The 26,955-nt window shown below is 57.6% G+C and overlaps 1 protein-coding gene, 15 non-coding genes and 1 pseudogene across 19 annotated transcripts; all 17 read left to right on the plus strand.

The window, feature by feature from the left end:
* The first annotated feature begins 717 nt into the window (after positions 1 to 717).
* Positions 718 to 798, plus strand: LOC120368161 (small nucleolar RNA SNORD115). The gene has a single exon (XR_005582365.1). It is a non-coding gene; the product is annotated as a small nucleolar RNA SNORD115 (small nucleolar RNA).
* A 1,475-nt stretch (positions 799 to 2,273) lies between these two features.
* LOC120368173 (small nucleolar RNA SNORD115) lies at positions 2,274 to 2,354 on the plus strand. The gene has a single exon (XR_005582376.1). It is a non-coding gene; the product is annotated as a small nucleolar RNA SNORD115 (small nucleolar RNA).
* A 2,027-nt stretch (positions 2,355 to 4,381) lies between these two features.
* LOC120368175 (small nucleolar RNA SNORD115) lies at positions 4,382 to 4,460 on the plus strand. Its single transcript, XR_005582378.1, has one exon. It is a non-coding gene; the product is annotated as a small nucleolar RNA SNORD115 (small nucleolar RNA).
* A 1,754-nt stretch (positions 4,461 to 6,214) lies between these two features.
* On the plus strand, positions 6,215 to 6,295 carry LOC120368154 (small nucleolar RNA SNORD115). The gene has a single exon (XR_005582359.1). It is a non-coding gene; the product is annotated as a small nucleolar RNA SNORD115 (small nucleolar RNA).
* Positions 6,296 to 7,954: 1,659 nt separating this feature from the next.
* LOC141584430 (uncharacterized) lies at positions 7,955 to 26,863 on the plus strand. 4 transcript variants are annotated; one of them, XM_074398652.1, is made up of 15 exons: positions 7,955 to 8,043; positions 9,555 to 9,740; positions 10,122 to 10,166; positions 11,474 to 11,605; positions 13,820 to 13,864; positions 15,130 to 15,261; positions 15,638 to 15,682; positions 17,793 to 17,837; positions 19,103 to 19,234; positions 19,773 to 19,817; positions 21,102 to 21,232; positions 21,611 to 21,655; positions 22,952 to 23,116; positions 23,502 to 23,518; positions 24,864 to 26,863. In XM_074398652.1, the coding sequence occupies exons 2-9, from the start codon at positions 9,692 to 9,694 to the stop codon at positions 19,129 to 19,131; spliced, it is 522 nt and encodes a 173-aa protein (XP_074254753.1). In that variant the 5' UTR covers positions 7,955 to 8,043; positions 9,555 to 9,691; the 3' UTR covers positions 19,132 to 19,234; positions 19,773 to 19,817; positions 21,102 to 21,232; positions 21,611 to 21,655; positions 22,952 to 23,116; positions 23,502 to 23,518; positions 24,864 to 26,863. The 4 variants fall into 4 exon arrangements, with proteins under 4 accessions (XP_074254753.1, XP_074254755.1, XP_074254756.1 ...); XM_074398654.1 differs by having other exon boundaries at positions 7,961 to 8,043; positions 8,441 to 9,740; XM_074398655.1 differs by having other exon boundaries at positions 7,962 to 8,043; positions 9,637 to 9,740.
* Positions 8,102 to 8,183, plus strand: LOC120368152 (small nucleolar RNA SNORD115). Its single transcript, XR_005582357.1, has one exon. It is a non-coding gene; the product is annotated as a small nucleolar RNA SNORD115 (small nucleolar RNA).
* Positions 9,797 to 9,878, plus strand: LOC120368136 (small nucleolar RNA SNORD115). Its single transcript, XR_005582341.1, has one exon. It is a non-coding gene; the product is annotated as a small nucleolar RNA SNORD115 (small nucleolar RNA).
* On the plus strand, positions 11,663 to 11,744 carry LOC120368147 (small nucleolar RNA SNORD115). Its single transcript, XR_005582352.1, has one exon. It is a non-coding gene; the product is annotated as a small nucleolar RNA SNORD115 (small nucleolar RNA).
* On the plus strand, positions 13,496 to 13,577 carry LOC120368151 (small nucleolar RNA SNORD115). The gene has a single exon (XR_005582356.1). It is a non-coding gene; the product is annotated as a small nucleolar RNA SNORD115 (small nucleolar RNA).
* On the plus strand, positions 15,317 to 15,398 carry LOC120368137 (small nucleolar RNA SNORD115). The gene has a single exon (XR_005582342.1). It is a non-coding gene; the product is annotated as a small nucleolar RNA SNORD115 (small nucleolar RNA).
* LOC120368183 (small nucleolar RNA SNORD115) lies at positions 17,159 to 17,237 on the plus strand. Its single transcript, XR_005582384.1, has one exon. It is a non-coding gene; the product is annotated as a small nucleolar RNA SNORD115 (small nucleolar RNA).
* LOC120368185 (small nucleolar RNA SNORD115) lies at positions 17,474 to 17,546 on the plus strand (annotated as a pseudogene).
* LOC120368170 (small nucleolar RNA SNORD115) lies at positions 19,291 to 19,372 on the plus strand. The gene has a single exon (XR_005582373.1). It is a non-coding gene; the product is annotated as a small nucleolar RNA SNORD115 (small nucleolar RNA).
* On the plus strand, positions 19,448 to 19,529 carry LOC120368139 (small nucleolar RNA SNORD115). The gene has a single exon (XR_005582344.1). It is a non-coding gene; the product is annotated as a small nucleolar RNA SNORD115 (small nucleolar RNA).
* Positions 21,288 to 21,368, plus strand: LOC120368149 (small nucleolar RNA SNORD115). Its single transcript, XR_005582354.1, has one exon. It is a non-coding gene; the product is annotated as a small nucleolar RNA SNORD115 (small nucleolar RNA).
* LOC120368145 (small nucleolar RNA SNORD115) lies at positions 23,173 to 23,254 on the plus strand. The gene has a single exon (XR_005582350.1). It is a non-coding gene; the product is annotated as a small nucleolar RNA SNORD115 (small nucleolar RNA).
* On the plus strand, positions 25,052 to 25,133 carry LOC120368142 (small nucleolar RNA SNORD115). The gene has a single exon (XR_005582347.1). It is a non-coding gene; the product is annotated as a small nucleolar RNA SNORD115 (small nucleolar RNA).
* Positions 26,864 to 26,955: the final 92 nt, after the last annotated feature.

Here is a 26,955-nt window from a genome sequence, read left to right on the forward strand (position 1 = left end):
GCTCTGTGCGTGGGAGCTGTTGTATGTGGCAGGGATAGGGATCCACCACAGAATCCACGAGGACATGGGGCCCCGGGCTGCGATTTCTGGTGTGTTGTACAGCGGGCCCTGGTTGCTCGTCCTCCACACCCAGGGGCAGGCTGTGCGACTGCCAGTTCGGCAGCACCTGACATCCGGGCCAGCCTCCTTTGTTGGGTGTGAGATGGTAGGTGGCCCTGGCCGACACCCAGGGGAACAGCACATCCCTGGGGTCGTACAAGTATACTTTTGTGGTGTGTTGAGGTCCTCAAGGTACCTGCAGTAGGGCGTAGCCAGGGCAACTTACGCAAGCCCAGTGACCCACCTGCCCTGTTATTCCAGGGTTTAGTCGTAGGGAGGGCCGGGGCTCCCCTACGTCCATGACATGTCAAGGTTTCACATTACATGGATCCACGGTGGGAGAGTAGGCATGAGCAGGCACCTCCCCACCCCCTTCCCTGCATGGAGGTGTCAGGTTCCTTTCGACACATGTCCACCTTCTGTCCTCTAGATGGTGAGACTAAAGGAAGACTTTCATTGGGCCTTGCTGGACCTTGGTGAGTGGCGGTCAGCCACTTGCCCAGCCCTTGCTATGCTGAAACTCAGGCCTTTCCTGGCACCCAGGTGTCCTGCACTGAGCTTGGTGAGCACATCTGGGTCCAGCTGGATTCATGTGTTGGGAGGTGGGTGCCCTGAGTTGGGTCAATGATGAGAACCTTTTATTGTCTGAAGAGAGGTGATGACTTAAAAATCATGCTCAATAGGATTACGCTGAGGCCCAGCCTAATGAGAATTGTGATAGGATGCTGGGATTTTCGGGTCCCCTGCAGGGCCATTGTGTTTTGGACTGAGACCTCAAGGCCCTGAACAGCATCTTGGGGGTGCCCCACACTGTCTCTGCTCCTTTGTGAGGCAGCCCAGTGTCACTACTTGGGCTTGGTGTGGACGCTCCCATTACTTGGGGACAGGGCACCTTGCTGGGTCTTTCCTGAGCCCCCATTCTCCCCTTGTCTTTCAGTGAGCTCTTCTGCCCACAGAGCCCCTGGCATTGACCAGCATAGGTGAGTTGATCCTTCTGGGGTCACGGCCATTAGCAAGGCTGTGTTGGTTTCCCAAGGGTCACCCCTCAGCCACAAGGGTTTCCTCAGGAGCTCACCTGAATCCCGTCCTGGGATGGGTTCTCCAGGAGGGAGGCTTCTTTGGGAGTCAGACCCAAGGAGGATACCTTCCCTGAAAGGTCCAGGCAGTAAAGGGTTTCCCTGAGATTGGCTCGGGATTAGCTATGGCTGGTGCCTGATGGTGCTGAGAGTGTTGGCCTTTGAGCCACAGTTACAGCCCATGTTCCACTGGGGCTCCTCTCTTCCCTGTAGGTAAGTGGCATTGTTTTGTCCTCCTGAGTGGGAAGGCCTGCTGTGGAAGGACCTGTCCCAGAAATTTTCCATGCATGCAGCTTCTGAGTCTTGGGGTCATCTCCATTGAGGTGGGGTCTCGGAAAGGATTAGACATCACGTGTCTCCTGATTGGCCGAGTGTGGCGTGCTCTGTGCGTGGGAGCTGTTGTATAGGGCAGGGTTGGGGACCTACCAGAGAGTCTACAAGGCCCTTGGGCCCTAGTCTGCTATTTCTGGTGTGTTGTACAGCGGGTCCTGGGTGCTTGCCCTCCACACCCATGGGCAGGCTGTGCGACTGCCAGTTCGGCAGCATCTGACATCCAGGCCAGCCTCCTTGGTTGGGCGTGAGATGCTAGGTGGCCCTGGTCCACAGCCAGGGGCACAGCACATCCCTGTGGTCATACAAGTGAGCTTTAATGGGCAGTTGAGGTGCTCAAGGTACCTGCAGTGGGGCATAGCCAGGGCAACTTGCCCAAGCCCAGTGACCCACCTGCCCTGTCCTTCCAGGGTTTAATCGTGGGGAGGGCCGGGGCACCCCTATGTCCATGACATGTAAAGGTTTCACATCACATGGGTCCACGGTGGGAGAGCAGGAATGAGCAGGCACCTCCCCACCCCCTTCCCTGCATGGAGGTGTCATGTTCCATTTCGACACATGTCCACCTTCTGTCCTCTAGGTGGTGACACTAAAGAAAGACTTTCATTGGGCCGTGCTGGAATTTGGTGAGTGACGGTCAGCCACGTGCCCAGCCTTTGCTGTGCTGAAGCTCAGGTCTTTCCTGGCGCCCTGGTCTCCTGCACTGAGCTTGGTCAGCACATCTGGGTCCCGCTGGATGCATGTGTTGGGAGGGGGGTGCCCTGAGTTGGGTCACTGATGAGAACCTTATGTTGTCTGAAGAGAGGTGATGACTTAAAAATCATGCTCAATAGGATTACGCTGAGGCCCAGCCTAATGCGAATTTTGAAAAGATGCTGGGATTTTCGCGTCCCCTGCAGGGCCATTGTGTTTTGGACTGAGACCTCAAGGCTCTGAACAACATCTTGGGGGTGCCCCACACTGTCTCTGCTCCTTTGTGAGGCAACCCAGTCTCACTACTTGGGCTTGGTGTGGACGCTCCTATTACTTGTGGACAGGGCACCTTGCTGGGTCTTTCCTGAGCCCCCATTCTCCCCTTGTCTTTCAGTGACTTCTTCTGCCCACAGTGCCCCTGGCATTGAGCAGCATAGGTGAGTGGATCGTGCTGGGGACACGGGCCCTTGGCGAAGCTGTGTGGGTTTGCCAAGGGTCACCCCTGAGCCACAAGGGTTTCCTCAGGAGCTGACCTGAATCCCATCCTGGGATGGGCCTTCCAGGAGGGAGGCTTCCTTGGGAATCAGACCCAAGGAGGATACCTTCCCTAAAAGGTCCAGGCAGTAAAGGGTTTTGTCAGCCCCACGCAGGACAGTGCCATGCTAAGACTCAGTGCTCAGGTCAGGCCTCTACAACGGCCACGCCATATGAGAATGGGCACAAGGTGTCCAGGGTTCCACAAGGGTCGTGTGATTCAGCCCATGGGTTCAGGCTGCTGATTGTCAAGGATTACGCCAAACGCATGTTCCCTAATGGGACCAAACATATTAAGCAATGGGCCATCCCAGTGGTGCCTGTTTGATCCAAGTGTGGGACGGCACCGTTTCCCTGAGATTGGCTCTGGACTAATTCTGGCTGGTGTGGGATACTGCTGAGAGTTTTGGGCTTTGAGCCAAGGTTACCGCACATGTCCCACTGGGGGTCCTCTCTTCCCTGTGGGTAAGTGGCCGTGTTGTGTCCTCCTGAGTGGGAAGGCCTGCTGTGGAAGGACCTGTCCCAGAAATTTTCCATCCATGCAGCTTCTGAGTCTTGGGGTCATCTCCAGTGGGGTGGGGTCTCGGAAAGGATTAGACATCCCATGTCCCCTGATTGGCTGAGTGTGGCGTGCTCTGTGTGTGGGAGCTGTTGTATGGGGCAGGGATGGGGCCCCGCCAGAGAATCCACAAAGCCCTTGGGCCCCAAGCTGCGATTTCTGGTGTGTTGTACAGCCGGCCCTGGGTCCTCGCCTTCCACACCCAGGGGCAGGCTGTCCGACTGCCAGTTCGGCAACACCTGACATCCAGGCCAGCCTCCTTGGTTGGGCGTGAGATGCTATTTGGACTGGCACACAACCAGGGGGACAGCACATCCATGGGGTTGTACATGTGAACTTTCGTGGGCAGTTGAGGTGCTCAAGGTACCTGCTGTAGGGCAAAGCCAGGGCAACTTGCCCAAGCCCAGTGACCCGCCTGCCCTTCCAGGGTTCAGTCGTGGGGAGGGCCGGGGCTCCCCTATGTCCATGACATGTCAAGGTTTCACATCACATCACATATGTCCACGGTGGGAGAGCAGGCATGAGCAGGCACCTCCCCATCCCCTTCCCTGCGTGGAGGTGTGAGGTTCCATTTCGACACATGTCCACCTTCTGTCCTCCAGATGGTGAGACTAAAGGAAGACTTTTTTTTTTTTTTTTTTTTGAGACGAATTTTCGCTCTTGTTACCCAGGCTGGAGTGCAATGGCACGATCTCGGCTCACCGCAACCTCCGCCTCCTGGGTTCTGGCAATTCTCCTGTCTCGCTGGGATTATAGGCATGCACCACTATGCCCCCTAACTTTCTGTATTTTTAGTAGAGACGGGGTTTCACTCTGTTCGCCAGGATGGTCTCGATCTCTTGACCTCGTGATCCACCCGCCTCGGCCTCCAAAAGTGCTGGGATTACAGGCTTAAGCCACTGCGCCTGGCCCTAAAGGAAGACTTTCATTGGGCCGTTCTGGACCTTGGTGAGTGGCGGTCAGCCACGTGCCCAGCCCTTGCTGTGCTGACGCTCAGTCCTTTCCTGGCGCCCTGGTGTCCTGCACTGAGCTTGGTGAGCACATCTCGGTCCTGCTGGATGTATGTGTGGGGAGTGGGATGCCCTGAGTTGGGTCAATGATGAGAACCTTATTGTCTGAAGAGAGGTGATGACTTAAAAATCATGCTCAATAGGATTACGCTGAGGCCCAGCCTAATGAGAATTTTGAAAGGATACTGGGATTTTCGGGTCCCCTGTAGGGCCATTGTGTTTTGGACTGAGACGTCAAGGCCCTGAACAGCATCTTGGGGTGCCCCACACTGTCTCTGCCCCTTTGTGTGGCAGCCCAGTCTCACTGCTTGGGCTTGGTGTGGGCGCTCCTGTTACTTCGGACACGGCACCTTGGATGGGTCTTTCCTGAGCCCCCATTCTCCCCTTGTCTTTCAGTGAGCTTTTCTGCCCACAGAGCCCCTGGCATTGACAAGCATAGGTGAGTGGATCCTGCGGGAGTCAAGGGCCATTAACGAGGCTTTGTGGGTTTGCCAAAGGTCACCCCTCAGCTACAAGGGTTTCCTCAGGAGCTGACCTGAATCCCGTCCAGGGATGGTTTCTCTAGGAGGGAGGCTTCCTTGGGAATCAGACGCAAGAAAGATACGTTCACTGAATGGTCCAGGCAGTAAAGGGTTTTTTCAGCCTCATGCAGGGCAGTGCCCCGCTAAGACTCAGTGCTCTGCTCAGGCCTCTAGCATGGTCATGCCACATGAGAGTGGGCGCAAGGGGTCTAGGGTGCCACAAGGGTCAGGGGCTCTCCGACTCTGGGAAGGGGTGTGTGATTCATTCCATGGGGTCAGGCTGCTGATTTTTAAGGATGACTCCAATCCCATGGCCCCGAATGGGACAAAACATATTAAGCAATGGGCCATCCCAGTGGTGCCTGTTTGAGGTAAGTGTGGGAGGGCACCGTTACCCTGAGATTCGCTCTGGACTAGCTCTGGCTGGTGCCTGATGGTGCTGAGAGTTTTGGGCTTTTAGCCACGGTTTCAGCCCATGTCCTACTGGGGGTCCTCTCTTCCCTGTGGGTAAGTGGCAGTGTTGTGTCCTCCTGAGTGGAAAGGCCTGCTGTGGAAGGACGTGTCCCAGAAATTTTCCATCCAGTCTGCTTTTGCGTCTTGGGGTCATCTCCATTGGGGTGGGGTCTCGGAACGGATTAGACATCATGTGTCCCATGATTGGCCGAGTGTGGCGTGCTCTGTGCGTGGGAGCTCTTGTATGGCGCAGGAATGGGGCCCCACCAGAGAATCCACGAGGCCCTGGGACCCCAGGCTGCGATTTCTGGTGTGTTTTACAGCGGGCCCTGGGTGCTCGCCCTCCACATCCAGGGGCAGGCTGTGCGACTACCAGTTCGGCAGCACCTGACATCCGGGCCAGCCTCCTTGGTTGGGCTTGAGATGATAGGTGGCCCTGGCCCACAACCAGGGGAACAGGACATCCCTGGGGTCGTACAAGTGAACTTTCGTGGACGGTTGAGGTGCTCAAGGTACCTGCAGTAGGGCAAAGCCAGGGCAACTTGCCCAAGCTCAGTGACTCGCCTGCCCTGTTCTTCCAGGGTTCAGTCGTTTGGAGGGCCGGGGTTTTCCTACGTCTGTGACATGTCAAGGTTTCACATCACATGGGTCCACGGTGCGAGAGCAGGCATGAGCAGGCACCTCCCCACCCCCTTCCCTGCATGGAGGTGTCAGGTTCCATTTCGACACATGTCCACCTTCTGTCCTCTAGGTGGTGACACTAAAGGAAGACTTTCATTGGGCCGTGCTGGACCTTGGTGAGTGGTGGTCAGCCACGTGCCCAGCCCTTGCTGTGCTGAATCTCAGGCCTTTCCTGGCGCCCAGGTGTCCTGCACTGAGCTTGGTGAGCACATCTGGGTCCCGCTGGATGCATGTGTGGGGAGGGGGGTGCCCTGAGTTGGGTCAATGATGAGAACCTTATGTTGTCTGAAGAGAGGTGATGACTTAAAAATCATGCTCAATAGGATTACGCTGAGGCCCAGCCTAGGGGAGAATTTTGGAAGAGGATGCTGGAATCCCAAGGTCCCCTGGCAGGCCCACTGTATTTTGGACTGGAGTCCTCATGGACCTGAAGGGCATCTCTAGGGTGCCCAACCCTATCTTTTTCTTCCTCAGTGTGGCAGCCCAGGCTCCATGTGTGGGCTTGGTGTTTGCACCGGTTCACTTAGGGCGGGGCAGGGAACCAGAGTCTCCTTCCTGAGCCCCTTTCTCCTCTGTGTCTTTCAGCGAGCTCTTCTGCCCGGTGGGTCTGTGGCCTCAAGTGGCATAGGTGAGTGGATCCTGCTGGGATCACGGGCCATGAGCCAGGCCACGGGGAGTCGCTGAGGGTCACTCTTCAGTCCACAAGGGTTACCTTAGGTAGCCACCCTGAATCCCTATCAGGGACGGATGGCTTCTCTAGGAGGGTGGCTTTTTTGGGAATTGATTCCAAGAAGGACACCTTCCCTGAAGCCCCGCAGGGGTTACGGAGGTCCAGGGCAGGAAAGGGTTTCTTCAATCTAATGCAGTGCAGCTGCTAGCTTAGACTTTGTGCACGGGTCAGGCCTGGAGGCCTGTTCAGGAGGGGGTCCACAGGGTCTCTGGGGGTTATAGATTTTATGTGGGATCTCTCAGTCCCTGAGGCTTGCAGCGGGCGGAGTGATTGGGCTTACAGAGTCAGGTCATGAAGATTTAAAGGTCGGGCTCAACCCATGGCCCTGATGGGACTGACCCTGTTGAGCAATGGCGCATCACAGTGGTGCCTCCTTGAGTATGGTGGGGGTGGCGTGGCCTGAATGGGGTTGGACTAAGGCTGAGCTCTGGCAGTCACCTAGTGGTTGGCCCTGGGAATCGTGGGCTTTGGGCCAATGGTTCAGCCCACATTCCATTGGAGATCATCTCACACCAAAGTAGAGTGGCCAGAAGGGTGGCATCTTGTGGTGGAAGGCCGCTGTCAAAGGTTCTGTGCCTGCAATTTGCTGCCCAGGCTGCTTCTGAGCCATGGGGTTGCCTCCAATGTGGCGGGGTCTTGAGCTAAAGGAAAGGAGAGGACATCATGTGGTCCCTGATTGGTTGAGTGTGGCCCAGTGCTGTTTGGGAGGTGTGCAGTCCGTGAATGGGGACCCAACAGAGAAAGCACGTGGCCCTGGGGCCCCAGGATGCAATTTTTGGTGTGACCCTTTAGAGGACACCTGGGCAGGTGCATTCCATGCCCAGGGGCAGCCTAAGTGACTGCCAGGTCTGCAGAGGCACATGGCATCCAGGCCAGCCTCCTTGGTTTGCAGTGAGCTGGTTGGTGGCCCTGGCCCTGCCCGGTATCCCTGCATGGCCCAGAGTTGCTGAGGGAGCTGGCGTGGGTAGTAAAAGTGCTCTAGGATCCTGCAGTAGTGTGCAGTCTGGGCGTCTTGCTTGAATTCCATGACCTGCCTGCCCTGTTCTTCAAGGATTCAGTGGCAGGAAGGACCAAGGGTTCCCCACTATCATGACTGTCACTGTTTTACATGGATCCCGTATCGTGAGTCCATGGAGAGAGAGCCTGTGTGAGCCAGCACCCTTGTCCCCTTTCCTGGGTGGAGGCATGAGGACCTGTTTGCACACCTGTCCCCTGTCCCTCCAGATGGTGACCCTGGAGGAAGACTTGCATCTGGCCCACTGGTCCCTGGGTCTGTGTCCCTCAGCCAGGTGGTCAGACCCTGGTGAGCTGAAGCTCAGGCCCTTCCTGGCACCCTGGTCTCCAGCACTGAGCTGTGGTGAGCACATCTGGGTCCCACTGAATGCATGTGTGGGGGGTGGGGTGTACCCTGGGTTGGGTCATTGATGAGAACCTTGTATTATCTTGAAGAGAGGTGATGACTTAAAAATCATGCTCAATAGGATTACGCTGAGGCCCAGCCTAATGAGAATTTTGCAAGTGGATGCTGGGATTTTAGGGTCCCTGGAAGGGCCACTGTATTTTGGCCTGGAGCACTGGAGCCCTGGAGCCCTGAAGGGCATCTTCGGGATACCCAACTCCGTCTCTACACTCTTCTGTGAGGCAGCTTAGGCTCCCTCTGTAGGCTTGGTGTTGGTGCTCCGGTTCCCCGGAGTAGGGCAACTTACTGGGTCCTTCCTGAGCCCCCTTCTTCCCTTGGGTCTTGTGTCTTTCAGTGCCCTCTTCTGCACAGGTAGGGCCCCCTGTCATTGATGCACATAGGTGAGTTCATTCTCTGGGCATCATGAGCCGTGAGTCAGGCTACTTGTTCTTCCCGATGGTCAGCCTTGAGGACAGGAGGGTTTCCTCAGGGAGCTGACATGAATCCCTACTGGGGAGGGATGGTTTCTTCAGGAGGCTGGCTTCCTTGGAATTAGCCCCAGGACGGTGCCTTTCCTGAAGCCCTGCAGGGGTGACAGTGGTCCAGGCAGGAAAGGGTTCCTTCAGTCCCTTGCAGGGGGGCTCCTCGCTGAGACTCACTGTGCAGGTCTGGCCTCGAGGACTGCCCAGGCCACTTGATGGGGGCCACAGGTGCACTGGGATTCCACAGGGGTTTCATGAGAGTTCTCTTTTCCTGGAGAGGGGTGCATGAATGGGCCCATGGGGTCAGGCCATGGAGATTCAAGGATTGCCCAATCATGGCCCTAAATGGGCCGACCCTCTTGAGTAATGGGCCATGTCAGGGGCGCCTCTTTGGGCTTGGTGGGGGATCGTTCTATTTCCCTGGGTGTCAGTCAAGGTCGAGCTCTGGCCAGTGCCTGTTGGTGCTGCAGGCTGGCCCTAGACCTTGTGGTCTTTGGGCCATGGGGACAGCTTGGGCCATGCTTTGGGTCAACCCTTCCTGGATGTTGAATGGTGGCTTCCTGCGGTGGGAAATCCCCCTGTTAAGCAATCGCCTGGGAATTTGCCACCCAGGCTGCTTCTGAGCCATTGGGTCACCTCCAGGGTGTGTAGGGCTGGATGCAGATCCGTAGGAGAAAACATGTAGCCATGGGGCCTCAGGCTGCAATTTCCAATGTGGGCTTGGAGAGAGTGCCTGGTTGGGTGCCAACCATGCCCAGGGGAAGGCTATGCAACTGCTAGGTCTGCAGCAGCGCCTGGCATCAGGACCAGCCTCCTTTCTTGGTTATGAGGTGCTTGGTGGCCCTGGGGTGTGCCCAGTGCTTTCTGTCCAGCCCTGCTCGTGTGGAGCAGCCAGCGTGGGCAGTGGAGATCATTCTGAGGCCTGCAGTAGGTCTCGGCCCAGGTATCTTGTTTGAGCCCAGTGACCCGCACGCTCTGTCCTTCCAGGGTTTGGTGGCGGGGAGTGCCAAGGCTAACTCGTGTCCGTGACACGGATCCCAGCACATAGGTCCTCCTCCTGTCGCCCCAGATGGTGAGCCTGAAGGAAGACTTGCATTTGTCCTGCTCTGCCCTGGCCAGAGGCCATGAGCCAGGTGTCCAGGCTCTGTTGCACTGGTATCCTGCATGGAACTGGTGAGCCCATCCGGGTCCCACTAGATGCTCGCATGGGGAGGGGGCGGCACTGGCTTGGGTCAATGATGAGAACCTTATATTGTCCTGAAGAGAGGTGATGACTTAAAAATCATGCTCAATAGGATTACGCTGAGGCCCAGCCTAATGAGAATTTTGGAAGAGGACACTGGGCTCCCAAGGTCACCAGCAGGGCCACTGTATTCTGTGCTAGATAACTCAGGGCCCTGAAGGGCATCTTGAGGGGCTTTAACCCTGTGTCTGCGCTCCTCTGTGAGACAGCCCTGGCACCCTGTGCAGGCTTGGTGTGGGTGCTCTAGTTCCCTGGGGTGGGGCATGTTGGCGGCTCCTCCCTGAACCCCTCTACTCCCCTGTGTCTTTCAGTGAGCTCTTCTGCCCAGGTGGGGCCTGAGACATTGACTGGCATAGGTGAGTGGATCCTGCTGGAGTCATGGGTCATGAGCATGGCAGAGTGGGGTCTCTGAGTGTCTGCCTACAGGCCATGAGGGTTTCCTAAAATAAGTATTGACCTGAATTCCCACCAGGGATGGGTTCTCCAGAAGGGTTGCTTTCTTGGGAATCAAACCCAAGGAAAATGGGAAAATGCCTGTCCTGAAGCCCCGTAGCAGTGATAGTGGTCCAGGTAGGAAAAGGTTCATTCAGCCCCACGCAGGGCAGCTGCCAGCTAAGGCTCAGTGCATCGGTCAGGCCTCAAGGACTGCCCAGGACACGAGGTGGCCACAGGGGCTCTGGGACCCTATGGGGGTCTCATGGGGGCTTTTCATCCATAAAGAGTGGTGGGCAGTTGGGCCCATGGGAGTCATGTCACGGAGTTTCAAGAATCGCACCCCATGCATGCCGCTGAACGTGACCGACCCTGTGGAGCAATGGGCCATTCCAGTGGCACCTCCTTTAGTCTAGTAGCAGGTGGTGCTGTTTCCCTGGAGTTAGGTCAAAACTGAGCTCTGGCCAGTGCCTGGTGATGCTGCAGGATGGCCCTGGACCCTGTGGGCTTTGGGCCGTGGGGACAGCTTGGGTCATGCTTGGGAAGGTCAGCCTTCCCAGAGTTTGAATGGCAGGAATGGTGGCTTCCTAAGGTGGGAAGCCCCCTTGTCAAGCCACCTGTCCTGGGAATTTGCCACCTTGCTGCTTCTGAGCCATGGGGTCACCTCCAGGGTGGCAGCATCTTGGGCCCAAGGAAAGGGGGGCACACCATGTGTCCCCGGATTGGTTGAGTGTGGCCCGGCTCTGTGTTTGGGAGATGTGCAGGGCATGGATGGGGACCCATCAGAGAAACTGTGTGGCCCTGGAGCCCCAGGCTGTGATTTCTGGTGCACACTTGGCCAGAGAGGGGCAGACTCTTGGCTGATAAGTCTGCAGTGGTGCATGCCATCCGGGCCAGACTCCTGATAGGCCATGAGCTAGTTGGTGGCCGTGGCCCTTGCTCTGTGGTCCCAGGGTAGCCCTAGCTTTGTTCAGGGCAGGCAGCAGGTCAGTGGAGGTGCTCTCAGGACCTGCAGTGAGGTGTGGCCAGGGCTTCTTGTGCGAGACCAGTTACCTACCTGACCTGACCTTCCAGGGTTTGGTAGTGGGGAGGGCCAAGGGTGCTCTGTGCCCATGTCTGTGATGGGTCAGTGTTCTACATGGATCCCATCACATGGGTATTCCTTACTCACTTTTCCTGCATGGATGAATGAGGCCCTATTTGGACACATGTCCTCTTGCTGTCCCTCTAGATGGTGAACCCAGAGAAAGACTTACATTGGGCCCTGTGTCTCTGTACCAGTGTCCATCAGCCATGTGTCCAGCCCCTGGTGCACTGAAGCTCAGGCCCTTCCTGGCACCCTGGTCTCCTGTATTGAGCTGTGGTGAGCCCATCTGGATCCCACTGGATACATGCACAGCAGGGTTGGGGGTCTTCACTTGGGTCAATGATGAGAACCTTATGTTGTCCTGAAAAGAGGTGATGACTTAAAAATCATGCTCAATAGGATTACACTGAGGCCCAGCCTTGCTGAGAATTTTGGAAGAGGACCCTGAGATCTTGACATCCTTGGCAGTGCCACTGTATATTCATTTGGAGTCTCTGAAACCCTGAAGGGTATCTTGGCGGCCCCCACCCCTGTCTCTGTGCTCCTCTGTGAGACAGCCCAGGCTGCCTGTGCGGGCCTAGTGTCAGAGTCCCGTTCCCTGAGGGTGAGGCAGGTTGGCGGCTCCTCCCTAGGTCCCCCTTCTCCTTTGGGTCTTTCAGGGAGCTCCTCTGCTCAGGTGGGTCCCCTGGCATTGACTGGCATAGGTGAGTGGAACCTGCTGGCGTCATGGGCCATGAGCCAGGCTGTGTGGGGATGCCGGTTCAGCCTTTGGGATAGGAGGGTTTCCTCAGGGAGCCGGGGAATCCCCACCAAGAAGGGTTGGGTTCTCCAGGAGGGCCGCTTTCTTCCCAAGATGGAGGACATCTTCTGTGAAGACCTGCAGAGGTGATGATGGTTCAAGCAGCAAAGAGTTTCTTCAGCCCCATTAGGGCAGCTCTCAGATGAGTCTTTGTGCATGGGTGAGGCCTGGAGAACTGCCCAGCCCATTTGCGTGGTGCCACACAGGCTTCGGGACCACAGGGGTCATGCAGGAGCTTTCATCTCAGTCCTCAGGGTTGTTGCGGGGGCAACAACCTGAGGTCAGGTTGTTGTCAGACCCACAGGGTCAGGCCTTAGTGTTTCAAGGTTCACACCCACCCATGGCCCTGAATGGGCCTGACGCTGTTGAGCAGTGAGCCATCCCAGCAACGCCACATTGAGCCTGGTAGGGGTGCGTTCCTATTTCAATGGGGTTGGGTCAATGTTGAGCTCTGGCTGGCACCTGATGGTGATGCAGGCTGGCCCAGGGACTTGGGGGCTTCGGGCCATGTCAGCAGCCCACATCCTGCTGGGGGCCACGCCTTTCCTGAGTTCCAGTGTAAGGATGGGTGGCCTCCTTAGGTGGGAAGGCCCGCTGTCGAGGGACCTTGTTGAGGAATTTGCTGCCCAGGCTGCTTCTGAGCCATGGCACCCCCAGGTGGCAGGGTCTTGGGTCCAAGGAATGGGGAAGATACCATGTGACCTCCGATTGGTCCAGTATTGCCTGGCTCTGTGTTTGGCCAATGGATGGGGCGGGATGGGAACACATCAGAAAGCACATAGCTATGCGGCCCCAGGCTGCGATTTCTGATGTGCGCTTTGAGAGGGCGTCTGGTTGGCATCCACCATGTCCAGGGGCAGGCTATGCAACTGCCAGGTCTGCAACAGTGCCTGGCAGGAGGACCAGCCTTTTTTGTTGGTTGTGAGCTGGTTGGTGGCCCTGCACCGTACCCAGTGGTTTTCATGCAGCCCTGGGGTCATATGGAGCAGCTCGCGTGTTGAGGGGAGGTTATCCTGAGGCCTGCAGTAGGCACAGCCCAGGCATCCTGCCAGAGCCCAATGACCCACCTACCCTATCTTTGCAGGGTTCAGTGGTGCGGAGGGCCAGGGGTGCCCCGTATTCATGACAGGTCAATATTTCACATGGATCCCAGCACATGGGTCCTCCTCCTGTCCCCCTAGATGGTGAGCCCAGAGGAAGACTTGTGTTGGGCCTGCTGTGCTTGGGCGAGAGGTTATCAGATAGAGGCCCAGGCCCTATTGGAATGAAGCTTGGGCCCTTTCTGACACCCTGGTCTCCTTCATGGAGCTGGTGAGCCCATCTGGGTCCTGCTGGATCCATGCATTGGGAGGGGAATACCACAGGTTGGGTCAATGATGAGAATCTTACATTGTTCTGAAGAGAGATGATGACTTAAAAATCATGCTCAATAGGATTACGCTGAGGCTCAGCCTAGGGGAGAATTTTGGAAGAAGACACTGGGATCCTAAGGTCAGTAGCAGGGCCACTGTATTTGGGGCTAGAGACCTCAAGGCTCTGAAGGACATCTCGAGGGGGTCCAACCCTGTCTGCGTTCCTCTGTGAGGCAACCTTGGCTCCCTTTGCAGGCTTGGTGTGGGTGCTCTAGTTCCCAGGATGGGGCATGTTGGTGGCTCCTCCCTGAACCCCTCTACTCCCCTTGTGTGTTTCAGTGAGCTCTTCTGTGCAAGTGGGCCCTTTGGCATTGAGCAGCATAGGTGAGTGGGTCTTGCTGGGGTCATGGGTCATGAACGTACAGAGTGAGGTGACTGAGCATCTGCCTTGGGCCATCAAGGTTTCCTAAAAGTATTGACCTGAATTCCCACTGGGGATGAGTTCTCCAGAAGGGCCGCTTCCTTGGGAATTGAACCCAAGGAGGACGCCTATCCTGAAGGCGGCAGGGGTGATGGTGGTCCAGGCAGGAAAGGGTTCCTTCAGCCCCACGCAGGGCAGCTCCCACCTGCGACTTGGTGTGTTGGTCAGGCCTCGAGGATGCCCAGTACACATGAGGTGGCCACAGGGGCTCCGGGGCCCTGCAGGGTCTCGTGGGGGCTTTTAATTCACAAAGAGTAGTGTGTGATTGGGCCCATGGGAGTCATGTCACAGAGTTTCAAGGACCGCACTCCACGCATGCTCCTGAATGGGCCCGACACTGTGGAGCAATGGACCATCCCAGTGGCGCCTCCTTGAGTCTGCTGGTGGGGGGTGCTGTTTCCCTGGGGTTAGGTCAAGACTGAGCTCTGGCCAATGCCTTTTGGTGCAGCAAGCTGGCCCTGGACCTCGTGGGCTTTTGGCCAATGGGGACAGCTTGGGTCATGCCTGGGATCACTCTTTGCGGAGGTTAAATGGCGGAAAAGGTGGCTTCCTCAGGTGGTAAATTCCCCTTTTGAGCAACCTGTCCTGGGAATCTGCCAACCAGGCTGCTTCTGAGCCATGGGGTTATCTCCAGGGTGGCAGCCTCTTAGGTCCAAGGAAAGGGGGGCACACCATGTGTCCCCGGATTGGTTGAGTGTGGCCCAGCTCTGTGTTTGGGAGGTGTGCAGGGCATAGAGGGGGACCCATCAGAGAAACTGTGTGGTCCCGTAGCCCAAGGCTGTGATTTCTGGTTCACGCGGGGACATGGGCAGGGGCAGGCTCTCTACTGCCAAGTCAGCAGTGGCACGTGGCATCCTTGCCAGCCTCCTGTTTGGCCATGAGCTGGTTGGTGGCCCTGGCCTATGTCCAGTGGTCCCAGGGTGGCCCTGACCTCATTCAGGGCAGCTGGCGGGGCAGTGGAGATGCTCTTGGGACCTGCAGTAGGGTGCCGCCTGGCCTTCCTGGGTTTGGTGGCAGGGAGGGCCAAGGGTGCTCCGTGTCCGTGTCCCTGACAGGTCAGTGTTCCAAATGGATCCCATCACATGGGTGATGGGTATCCCCCACTCGCCTTCCTTGCATGGAGGCATGAGGCCGTATTTGGACACATGTCCTTCTCCTGTCCCCCTAGGTGGTGAACCCAGAGGAAGACTTGCATTGGGCCCAATGTCTCTGGGCCCATGTCCGTCAGCCATGTGCCCAGCCCCTGGTGCACTGAAGCTCAGGTCCTTCTTGGCACCCTGGTGTCATGCACTGAGCTGTGGTGAGCTTGTCTGGGTCCCACTGGATGCATGTGTGGGAGGAGGTTGGCTTCAGTTGGGTCAATGATGAGAACTTTATATTGTCCTGAAGAGAGGTGATGACTTAAAAATCATGCTCAATAGGATTACGCTGAGGCCCAGCCTAATGAGAATTTTGGAAGAAGACACTGGGATCTCGAGGTCCCTGGCAGACTGCTGTATTTTTGACTGGAGACCTCAAGGTCCTGAAGGGCGTCTTGGTGCCCCCCAGCCTTGTCTCTGTGCTTCTCTGTGAGGCAACCCAGGCTCCCTGTGGGGGCTTGGTGTCAGAGTCCCATTCCCTGGGGGCGAGGCAGGTTGGTGGCTCCTCCCTGAGTCACCCTTCTTTGTGTCTTTTAGTGAGCTCTTCTGCCCAGGTGGGCACCCTGGCATTGACTGGCATAGGTGAGTGGAACCTGCTGGCATCATGGTCCACGAACCAGGCTGCGTGGGGATGCTGGTTCAGCCTTTGGGACAGGAGGGTTTCCTCAGGGAGCCGGGGAATGGGTTCCCCACTAGGGAGGGATGGGTTCTCCAGGAGGGCCGCTTTCTTCTGAACGGGTCCCATGGAAGACATCTTCTCTGAAGACCTGCGGAAGTGACCATGGTTGAAGCAGCCAAGAGTTTCTTCAGTCTCATGCAGGGCAGCTCCCAGATGAGACTCTGTGCATGGGTCAGGCCTGGAGAACTGCTCAGGCCACCTGTGGAGTGCCACACGGGCTTCAGGGCACCACAGAAGTCATGCAAGAGTTCTCAGTCCTAGGGTTGTTGCAGGGGCGGTGACTGAGTGGTCAGGCCCACAGGGTCAGGCCTTAGTGTTTCAAGGTTCACGCCCACCCATGGCCCTGAATGGGCCTGACACTCTTGAGCAGTGAGCCATCCCAGCAACGCCACATTGAGCCTGGTGTCGGTGTGTTGCTGTTTCAATGAGGTTGGGTTAAGGCTGAGCTCTGGCCGGCACCTGATGGTGCTGCAGGCTGGCCCAGGGACTTGTGGGCTTCGGGCCAGGTCACCAGCCTTTCTCCTTCATGGAGGGGATCACAGCTTTCCTGAGTCCCAGTGTAAGGATGTGTGGCCTCTTTAGGTGGGAAGGCCTGCTGTTGAGGGACCTTGTTGAGGAATTTGCTGCCCAGGCTGTTTCTGAGCCATGACATCACCTTCAGGTGGCAGGGTCTTGGGCCCAAGGAATGGAGAAGACACCATATGGCCCCTGATTGGTCAAATGTGGCCTGGCTCTGAGTTTGGGAGGTGAGATGTGTAGGACATGGATGGGGACACACCAGAGAAAGCACGTAGCCTTGGGGCCCCAGGCTGAGATTTCCAGTATGCGCTTGGAGAGGGTGCCTGATTGGGGGCCTACCGTGCCCAGGGGCAGGCTCTGCAACTGCCACATCTGCAGTGGCTCCTGGCATCAGGACCAGCCTCGTTTATAGGCCGGGAGCCGTTTGGTGGCCCTGGCCCATGTCCAGGGGTCTCTGTGCAGCCTCGGGTTCATGTGGAGCAGCCGGCGTGGGCAGTGGAGGTTATCTTGAGGCCTGCAGTAGGCACAGCACAGGTGTCTTGCTGGAGCCCAGTGACCCACCTGCCCTGTCCTTCCAGGGTGTAGTGGCGGGGAGGGCCAAGGGGTGCCACATGTCCATGACAGGTCGGTATTTCACATGGATCCCATCACATGGGTCCTCCACCTGTCCTCCTGGATGGTGAACCTGGAGAAGGATTGCACTGGGCCCACTATGCCCAGGCCACAGGCCATCTGCCAGATGCCAAGGCCCTGTTGCACTGACCCTCAGGTCCTTCCTGTTACCCTGGTCTCCTGCATGGAGCTGGTGAGCTGATCTGAGTCTAGCTGGATACATGCTGGGGTAGAGCGTACTCTAGGTTGGGTCAATGATGAGAACCTTATATTGTCCTGAAGAGAAGTGATGACTTAAATATCATGCTCGGCTGGGCGCGGTGGCTCAAGCTTGTAATCCCAGCACTTTGGGAGGCCGAGGCAGGTGGATCACAAGGTCAAGAGTTTGAGACCATCCTGGTCAACATGGTGAAACCTCGTCTCCGAAAAATACAAAAAATTAGCTGGGCATGGTGGCACGTGCCTGTAATCCAAGCTACTCAGGAGGCTGAGGCAGGAGAATTGCCTGAACCCAGGAGGCAGAGGCTGTGGTGAGCCAAGATCCCGCCATTGCACTCCAGCCTGGGTAACAAGAGCGAAACTCCGTCTCAAAAAAAAAAAAAAAAAATCATGCTCAATAGGATTACGCTGAGGCCCAGCATAGGGGAGAATTTTGGACGTGGACATTAGGAATCATGAGGTCCCTGGCAGGGCCACTGTAATTTGGGCTGGAAACATTGAGGTCCTCAAAGGCCTCTCAGGGGTACCCAGCCCTGTCTCTGTGCTCCTCCATGAAGCTCACCAGGCTCCATGTGTGGACTTGGTTTGACCCACCTGTTCCCCAGGGGCAGGGCACACTGGGGGCTGCTCTCTGAGCCCCCGTTCTCTGCTTGTGTCTTTCAGTGAGTTCTTCAGCTCAGAAGGGCCCCTTGGCCTTGACCTGCATAGGTGAGTACACCCTGCTGGCGTCATGGGCCATGAGTCAGGCCCTGTGCTCTCCCTGAGGGTCAGTCTTCCGGACAGGAGGGTTTCCTCAGGGAGCTGACCTGTGTCTCCACTGGGTAGGGACAGTTTCTCCAGGAGGGCAGCTTACTTGGGATTCGTACCCAAGACCTTGCCTTTCTGAAGACCTGCAGGGTAACAGTGGTCCAGGCAGGGAAGCGTTCCTTCGGCCCCACGCAGGGCAGCTTCCCTCTGAGACTGTGCGTGTGTCAGCCTGGAGAACTGCCCAGGCCACGCGAGGGGGTCACAGGGCCTCCGGGGCACCACGGGGATCATGCAAGAGCTCTCTTTCCCTGCAGAGGGGTGCCTGAATAAGGTCATGGAGTCGGGCCATGGACATTCAAGGATGGTACCCCAACCATGGCCCTAAAAGGGCTGACCCTTTTGAGGAATGGGCCATCCCGTAGCGCATCTTTGAGCTTTGTTGGGGGCAGTGCTGTTTCCCTGGGTGTGAGTCAAAGCTGAGTTCTGGCCAATGCGTGGTGGTGCTGCAGGCGGGCCCTGGGAATTGTGGGCTTTAGGCCATGTCGGCAGCCCTCGTCCTGCTGGAGGACACCCCTTCCCCACGGTCAGAGGCTGGAAGAGTGGATCCTGAGGTGGGAAGGCCTGCTGTCAGTGGTCCTGTCTTGGGAATTTGCCACCTAGGCCTTTTCTATGCCATGGGGTCATCTCCAGGGTGGCAGAGTCTTCGGCCTAAGGAAAGGAAAGGGTGGCCCAGCTCTGTGTTTGAGACACGTGCAGGCCATGGATGGGGACCCACCACAGAAAGCACGGGGCCCTGGGACTCCAGGCTTCTATTTCAGTATGGCTTGCAAAGGGCCACACCCAGGGGCAGGCTGTGCCGCTTCCATGTCCACAGCGGCACGTGGCTTCTGGGCCAGCCTCCTCGGTTGGCCATGAGCTGGTTGGTGACCTCGGCCCATGCTCAGTGATCCCAGAACAGCCCTGGGATCGTGCGAAGGGGAAGGCAGAGGGGCAGAGGAGGTGCCCTTAAGGTCTGCAGTAGGGCACTGCCTGGGGGTCTTGCCCAAGCCCAGTGACCTCCCTGAACTGTTTTTTCAGGGTTTGGTCATGGGGAGGGCCAAGGGTGCCCCATGTCCGTGACGGGTCAGTGTTCCACATGGATCCCATCACATGGTAACCCTTACCCCCTTCCCCACATGCAGGCGTGAGGCCCTGACTGGACACATGTTCTCCTTCTGTCCCCCCAGACGTTGAGCCCGGAGGAAGACTTATGTGAGGCCCAGTGGACCCAGGCCAGTGTCCGTCAGCCAGGTGCTCAGTCCCTGGTGCGCTGAAGCTCAGGCCCTTCCTGGCACCCTGGTCTCCTGCACTGAGCTGTGGTGAGCATATCTGGGTCCCACTGGATCCATGCGTGGGGAGAGGTGTGCTCTCGGTTGGGCCAATGATGAGAATCTTATATTGTCCTGAAGAGAAGTGATGACTTCAAAATCACGCTCAATAGGATTACGCTGAGGCCCAGCCTAGGGGAGAAAATTGGAAGACCATGCTGGGTCCCACTGGATCCATGCTTGGGTTGGGGGGTGCCCTGGGTTGGGTCGATGATGAGAACCTTATATTGTCTTGAAGAGAGATGATGACTTAAAAATCATGCTCAATAGGATTACGCTGAGGCCCAGCCTAGGTGAGAATGTTGGAAGAAGACGCTGGGATGCCCAGTCGCCTGGCAAGGCCACTGCATTTTGGGCTAGAGACCTGGAGGCCCTGAAGGGCATCTGGAGGGGTCCAGCCCTGTCTCTGCGGTCCTCTGTGAGGCAGCCCAGGCTCCGTGTGCGGGCTTGGTGTTGCTGCTCCTGTTTCTGCGGGCAGGGCACGTGGGTGGCTCCTCCTGAGCCCCCACTCTTTCCTTGTGTCTTTCAGTGAACCCTTCTGCCAAGGGTGGCCTCCTGGCATTGACCAACATAGGTGAGTGGATCCTGCTGGGTCATGGGTCCTGAGCCAGGCCATGTTGGGTCACCGAGGGTCAGCCTTTGGGCCACGAGGGTTTTCCCCGGGAGCTGACCTGGATCCCCACCAAGGAGGGATGGTTTCTGTAGGAGGGCGGCTTCCTTGGGAATTTTGCCTAATGAGGATGCCTTCCCCGAAGCCCTGCAGGGGTGATGATGGTCCAGATAGCAGAGGGTTTCTTCAGCCCCATGCAAGACATGGCCCAGTGAGAGCTGGTGTGCGGGTCAGGCCTCGAGGACTGAGGTGGGCCAGAAGGGCTCTGGGGTGCCATGAATGCGAGAGCTCTCAGTCCCCGAGTTTGTTCCAGGGTGCGGTGACAGGGTTGGGCTATGGAGGTTCAAGGGTCTCATCCCCTCTGTGGCCCTGAGTGGGGCTGACCCTGTTGAGCAGCGGGCCATCCCAGTGGCACGTACTCAGCCTGGTGGGGGTGGTGCAGTTTCAATGTGGTTGGGTCAAGGCTGAGATCCGGCCGGCGCCTGGTGGTGCTGAAGAGCATCCGTGGGACCTGTGGGCTTTGGGCTATGGGGTCAGCCTGCATCCCATTGGGGGTCACCTGTTCTCTGAGTTTTAGTGGCAGTAATGGTAGCATTCTGAGGTGGGGTGGCCTATTGTCCCCGTACCGGCAATTTGCCATCCGTTTTTTTCTGAGCCATGGGGTCACCTCCAGGGTGGCAGGGTCTTGGGCCCAAGGAAAGGAGAAGATACCGTGTAGCCGTTGATTGGCCGAGTGTGGCCCGGCTCTGTGTTTGGAGGTGTGTGGGATATGGATGGGGTCCCACCAGTGAAAGCACGTGGCCTGTCTCCAGGCTGTGATTTTCAGTGCACACTTGGAGAGGGCGCCTCGGCGGTTGCCTGCCACACCCGGGTCAGGCTATGTGACTGGCAGATTTGCATGGTGCATACCTTCCGAGCTGTCCTCCTTGGTTGGCTGTGAGCTGGTTGGTGGCTGTGGCTCATGTCCAGTGGTCACAAGGCAGTCCTGAAATCATGCTGGGGAGCCAGCGGCGGCACTGGAGGTGCTCTCTGGGCTGGTAGTAGGGCGCAGCTCAGGCGTCTTGCCGGAACCCAGTGACCAGCCTGCCCCGTTTTTTCAGGGTTTGGTGACCGGGAGGGCTAAGGGTGCCCTGCATACGTGACGGGTCAGGGTTCCACATGGACCCATCACGTGGGTATCCCTTAATGCCTTTTCCACACTGAGGTGTGAGGCTCTATTTGGACACGTGTACTCCTCCTGTCCCCCAGATAGTGAGCCCAGAGAAAGACTTGCGTTGGACACAATGGCCCTGGGACAGTGTCTGTCAGCCGGGTTCCCAGCCCACGATGCGCTGGAGCTCAGCCCTTTCCCGGGGCCCTGGTCTCCTGCACTGAGCTTGGTGAGCACATCCTGGTCCCACTGGATTCATGCGCGGGGAGTGGGTGCCCTGGGTTGGGTCAATGATGAGAACCTTATATTGTCTGAAGAGAGGTGATGACTTAAAAATCATGCTCAATAGGATTACGCTGAGGCCCAGCCTAGGGGAGAATGTTGGAAGAAGATGCTGGGATCCCCAAGTCCCCAGCAGGGCCCCTGCATTTTGCGCTGGAGACCTAATGGCTCTGAAGGGCATCTGTAGGTGCCCAACCTGTCTCTGTGCTCCTCATGAGGCAGCCCAGGCTCCCTCTGCGGGTCTGGACTCGGTGCTCCAGTGGCCTGGACTGGGGAACCTTGGTGGCTTCTTCCTGAGCCCCTGTTCTCTCCTTGTATTTTTCAGTGAGCTCCTCTGCCCAGGTGAGCCGCCTGGCATTGACTGTAATAGGTGAGTGGATCCTGCTGGGGTCATTGGCCATTAGCCAGGCTGTGTCGGGCCCCCAAGTTTCAGCTGTTGGGCCCCAAGGGTTGTCTCAGGCAGCCAACCTGATTTCCCACCTGGGAGAGATGGGTTCTCCAGGAGGCAGCTTTTTTGGGAATCACACCCAAGGAGGAAGCCTTCCCTGAAGCCCTGCTGGGGTGATGGTGGTCCAGGCAGGAAACGGTTCCTTCTGCCCAATGCAGGTCAGCACTCACCTGAGACTTGGTACTCCAGTAAGCCTTGAGTCCTGCCCAGACCACATGAAAGGGGCCAGAAGGGCTTCGGTGCCACAGGAGTAACAGGGGAGCTCTTGGTCCCCAGAGTGTGGTGTGTTAATGGGCCCATGGGGTTGAGTTGCAGAGATTCAGGGATCCTGCCCCACCCATGGCCCTGAATGTGACCATCCCTGTTGAGCAATGGGCTCTCCCAGTGGGTCTCCTGGAGCCTGGTGGGGGACAGTGTTATTTCCCTGGGGTTGGGTCAAGGCCGAGGTCTGGCTGGTACATGATGGTTCTACAGGCCAGCCCTGGGACTCGTGAGAATTGGGCCATGAGGCAGCCTGTATCCTGCTGGCGGTCACCCTTTCTCCGAGGTTGAGTGTCATGAAGGGTGGCCTCCTGTGGTGGGAAGGCCTGCTGTCGAAGGACCTCTACTGGGACTTTGTTGCTCAGGCTACTTGGGAGCCATGGTGTCACCTCCAGGGTGTGGGATCTTGGGACCAAGCAAAGGAGAGGGCACCATGTGGCTCCTGATTGGCCATGCGTTGCTGGCTCTGTGTCTGGGAGGTGTGTGGAGTGTGGATGGAGATCCACCAGAGAAAGCAAGTGACCATGCAGCCTCCGGCTGTGATTTCTTGTGCACGCTTGGAGAGGTCACCTGTATGCATGCCCACCATGCCCATGGGAAGGCTGTGCCCCTGCCAAGTCTGCAGAGGTGCTTGGCCTCTGGGGCAGCCTCCTTGGTTGGCCGTGACCTGGTTGGTGGCCTGGGGCTGTGCCCAGTGGTCTCAGGGCAGGTCTGGGGTCATGCAGGGGGGAGCCATTTAGGGCAGTGGAGGTACTCTCAGGGCCTGCAGTATGGCAGAGCCTGGGCGTTTTGCCTGAGCCCGGTGACCCTCCTGCCCTGCCCTTCCCTGGTTGGGTGGCAGGGAGGGCCAAGGGTTCCCTGTGTCGGTAACGAGTCATTATTTCATATGGCGCTCATCCCATGTGTCCATGGAGGGGACCAAAGATGAGCTGACACCCACCCCCACCTTCTCCACAGGGAAGGTGGTCACATGTCCTCCACCTGTGCCCCTAGATGGTGAGACCGGAGGAAGACTTCCGTGGGCCCGCTTTTCCTGGGCCAGTGCCGTCAGCCAAGTCCCAGTTCGTGGTGCGCCGAAGTCCTGGCCTTTTCTAGCACCCTAGTCTCCTGCACTGAGCTGTGGTGAGCACATCCAGGTTCCACTGGATGTTTGTTAGGGGAGGGCAGTTACTTGGGTTGGGTCGATGATGAGAGCCTTATATTGTCCTGAAGAGAGGTGATGACTTAAAAATCATGCTCAATAGGATTACGCTGAGGCCCAGCCTAGGGGAGAATGTTGGAAGAGGTTGCTGGGATCTCGACATGTCTGGCAGGGCCACTGTATTGTGGACTGGAGTCCTGGAGGTCCTGAAGGGCATCTTGAGGTCCCCTCCCCTCACCGTCTCTGTGCTTCTCCTTGAAGCAGCCCAGGCTCCCTGTGCGGTTTGGAGTTGGTGCTCTAGTTCCCTGGGCCGGGGAAACTTGGTGGCTTCTTCCTGAACCCCTGTTCTCTCCTTATGTTTTTCAGTGAGCTCCTCCACCGAGGTGAGCCACCTGGCATTGACCATAATATGTAAGTGGGTCCTGATGGGTCATGGGCCGTTAGAGACGCCACGTGGGGTTGCCGAGGGTCAGACTTTCAGCCCCGAGGATTTTCTCAGGCAGCCGACCTGAATTCCCACCAGGAGGGCAGCTCTTTTGAGAATCGGACCCAAGGGAGACAGCTTCCCTGAAGCCCTGCAGGGGTGATGGTAGTCCAGGCAGGAAAGGGTATCTTCAGCACCCACGCAGCACAGCTCCTATCTGGGACTAGGTGCTCGGGTTAGGCCTTAAGGACTGCTTAGGCCACAAGAGGGGGACAGAGAGACTTTAGGGCACCACAGGGCTCACACAGGAGCTCGGGGTGCCTGGTGCGTGGTGCACAAATGGGCCTCTTGGGTTGAGTCACGGAGATTCAAGGATAGTGCCCCACTATGGCCCTGAATGTGACTGTCCCTGTTGAGAAAAGGGTCATCCCAGTGGGTCTCCTGGAGCCTGGTCAGGGGACGGCGTTGTTTCCCGGGTGTTGGGTCAAGGCAGAGCTCTGGTTGGCACCTGGTGGTGCTGCAGGTCAGCCCTGGGACTTGTGGGCTTCGGGCCAAGGGGGAGCCCACATCCTCCTGCAGGTCACCCTTTTTCCAATATCAAGTGTCTGGAAGGGTGGCCTCCTGAGGTGGGAAGGCCTGCTGTCGAGGGACCTGTCCTGGCAATTTGTCTCTCAAGCTTCTTCTGAGCTTTGGGGCCACATCCAGTGTGTGTGGTCTTGGGCCCAGGCAAAGGAGAGGGCACCATGTGGCTCCTCATTGGCCACGTGTGGCCGGCTCTGTGTGTGGGAGGTATGCAGAGTATGGATGAGGACCCACCTGAGGAAGCACGTGGCCCTGTGGCCCCAGGCTGTGATTTCTGTTTCACTCTTGGAGAGGGTGCCTGGATGCACGGTCCCCACACCCGGGGAAAGGCTATGCGACTGCCACGTCTGTGTGGCTTGTGGCATCTGGGCAGGCCTACTTCGTTGGTCGTGTCCTGGATGGTGGCCGGGGTCTGGGCCAGTGGTCCCAGGGCAGCCCTGGGGTGATGCAGGGGAGCAGTTTTGGACAGCAGAAGTGTTCTTGGGGTCTGCAGTACAGCACAGCCTGGGCATTTTGCTCAAGCCCAGTGACCCACCTGCTCTGTCCTATCTGGGTTCGGTGGAAGGGAGGGCCAAGGGTGAACCCCATACTTGACGGCTCAGCATTTAACATCAGAGTCATCACACATGTCCATGGAGGGCAAGCAAGGGTGAGCTGGCACCCCCATCCCCTTCCGTGCATGGAGGTCAGTTTGGGTACACGTCTTCCTTCTGTCTCCTCAGATGGTGATCCCGGAGGAAAACTTGTGCTGGGTCTGCTGTGTCTGGGCCAGCGTCAGCCGTGCAGGTGCCCAGCCCCCAGTGTGCTGAAGCTCGGGTCCTTCCCGGAGCTCTTGGCTCCTGCACTGAGCTGTGGCGAGCCCATCTGTGTCCTGCTGGATGCATGCGTAGGGATGGGGGTGCCCTGAGTTGGGTCGATGATGAGAACCTTACATTGTTCTGAAGAGAGGTGATGACTTAAAAATCATGCTCAATAGGATTACGCTGAGGCCCAGCCTAGGGGAGAATGTTGGAAGAGGATGCTGGGATTCTAAGGTCTCCAGCAGAGCCACTGTATTTTGGGCTGGAGACCTTGAGGCCCTGAAGGGCATCTCTGGGGTGCCCAGCCCTGTCTCTGCGCTCCTCCACGAGGCAACCCAGGCTCCCTGTGCTGACTTAGTGTCCGGGCTCTGGGTCCCTGGGGGCGAGGCGCGTTGGAGGCTCCTTCCTGAGACCCTGTTCTCCCCCATGTCTTTCAGTGAGCTCTTCTGCCCAAGTGGTCCCCCTGACCTTGACCAGCATAGGTGAGTGGACCCTGCTGGGGGTCATGGGCCATTAGCCAGACCATCTGGAGTTACCGAGGTTCAGACTTGAGGCCCTGAGGGTTTTCTCAGAGAGCTGACCTGAATTCCCACCTGGGAAAGATGAATTTTCCAGGAGGGCTGCTTTTCTTGGGAATTGAACCCAAGGAGGATGCCTTCCCTGAAGCCCTGCATGGGTGACATTGCTCCAGGCTGGAAAGGGTTCCTTCACTGCCGTGTAGGGCAGCCTGCAGCTGAGACTCAGTGCTCAGGTCAGACCTTTCAGACCCTAAGGACTGCCAAAACACATGAGCAGGGCCAGAGGGGCTCCGGGTGCCATGGGGTCACATAGGAGCACTCAGTCCCTGGAGTGTGGTATGTGGATGGACCCGTAGGGTTGGGTTGTGGAGATTCAAGGATCACGCCTCACCTATGGCCCTGAATGGAACCATCCTTGTTGAACAATTGCCCATCCAGGTGGGTCTCCTGGAGCCTGGTTGGGGGCAGCATTGTTTCCCTGGGGTTGGGTCAAGGAGGAGCTCTGGCCAGACCTGGTGGTGCTACAGGTCAGCCCTGGGACTCTTGGGCATTGGGCCAAAGGGCAACCCTCATCCTGCTGGGCGTCATCCCATCTCCAAGGTTTGAGTGTCGCGAAGGGTGGCCTCCCGAGTTGGGAAGGCTTGCTGTGAAGGGACCTGTCTCATTTTGTGGCTCAGGCTGCTTGGGAGCCATGGTGTCACCTTCAGGATGGAAGAGTCTTGGTCCCAAGCAAAGGAGAGGGCACCATGTGTCTCCCAATGGCCAAGTGTGGCTGCCTCTGTGTGTGGGAGGTATGCGGAGTATGGATGGGGACCCACCAGAGAAAAGATGTGGCCCTGCAGCCCCAGGCTGTGACTTCTGGTGCACACTTGCAGAGTGCAGCTAGATGCGCGCTCCCCACACCCAGGGTAGGCTGTGCGACTGCCAGGTCTGCAGCAGGGTGTGGCCTCTGGGCCAGCCTTCTTGGTTGGCCATGAGGCGGCTGGTGTCCCTGGCCTGTGCCCAGTGGTCTTAGGGAGGAGTCCCTTGGGTCATGCAGGGGAGCCTCTTGGGCAGTGGAGATGCTCTCAGGATCTGCCGTTTTGGGTGCAGCCTAGCATTTTGCCTGAGCCCAGTGACCTACCTGCCCTGTCCTTCCAGGGTTTGGCGGCAGGGACAGCCAAGGGTTCCCCATGTCGGTGATGATTCAATGTTTCACTTGGATCTCATCACATGGGTCCATGGAGGGCAAGCATGTGTGAGCTGGCCTCACCTACCTCCTTCCCCACATGGAGCTCATCTTGGACACATGTCCTCCACCTGTCCCCCAGATCAGGTGAGACTGAAGGAAGACCTGCATTGGGCCTGCTGTTCCTGGGCCAGCGGCCATCAGCCAGTTGCCCAGTCCCTGGTACGCTGAAGCTCAGGCCCTTCCTGGCACCCTGGTCTACTACCCTGAGCTGTGGTGAGCACATCTGGGTCCCACTGGATCCATGCATGGGGAGAGGGGTGCTCTA

This window comes from Saimiri boliviensis, chromosome 5 (assembly GCF_048565385.1).
Source record: "Saimiri boliviensis isolate mSaiBol1 chromosome 5, mSaiBol1.pri, whole genome shotgun sequence".
Classification (NCBI taxonomy): domain Eukaryota; kingdom Metazoa; phylum Chordata; class Mammalia; order Primates; family Cebidae; genus Saimiri; species Saimiri boliviensis.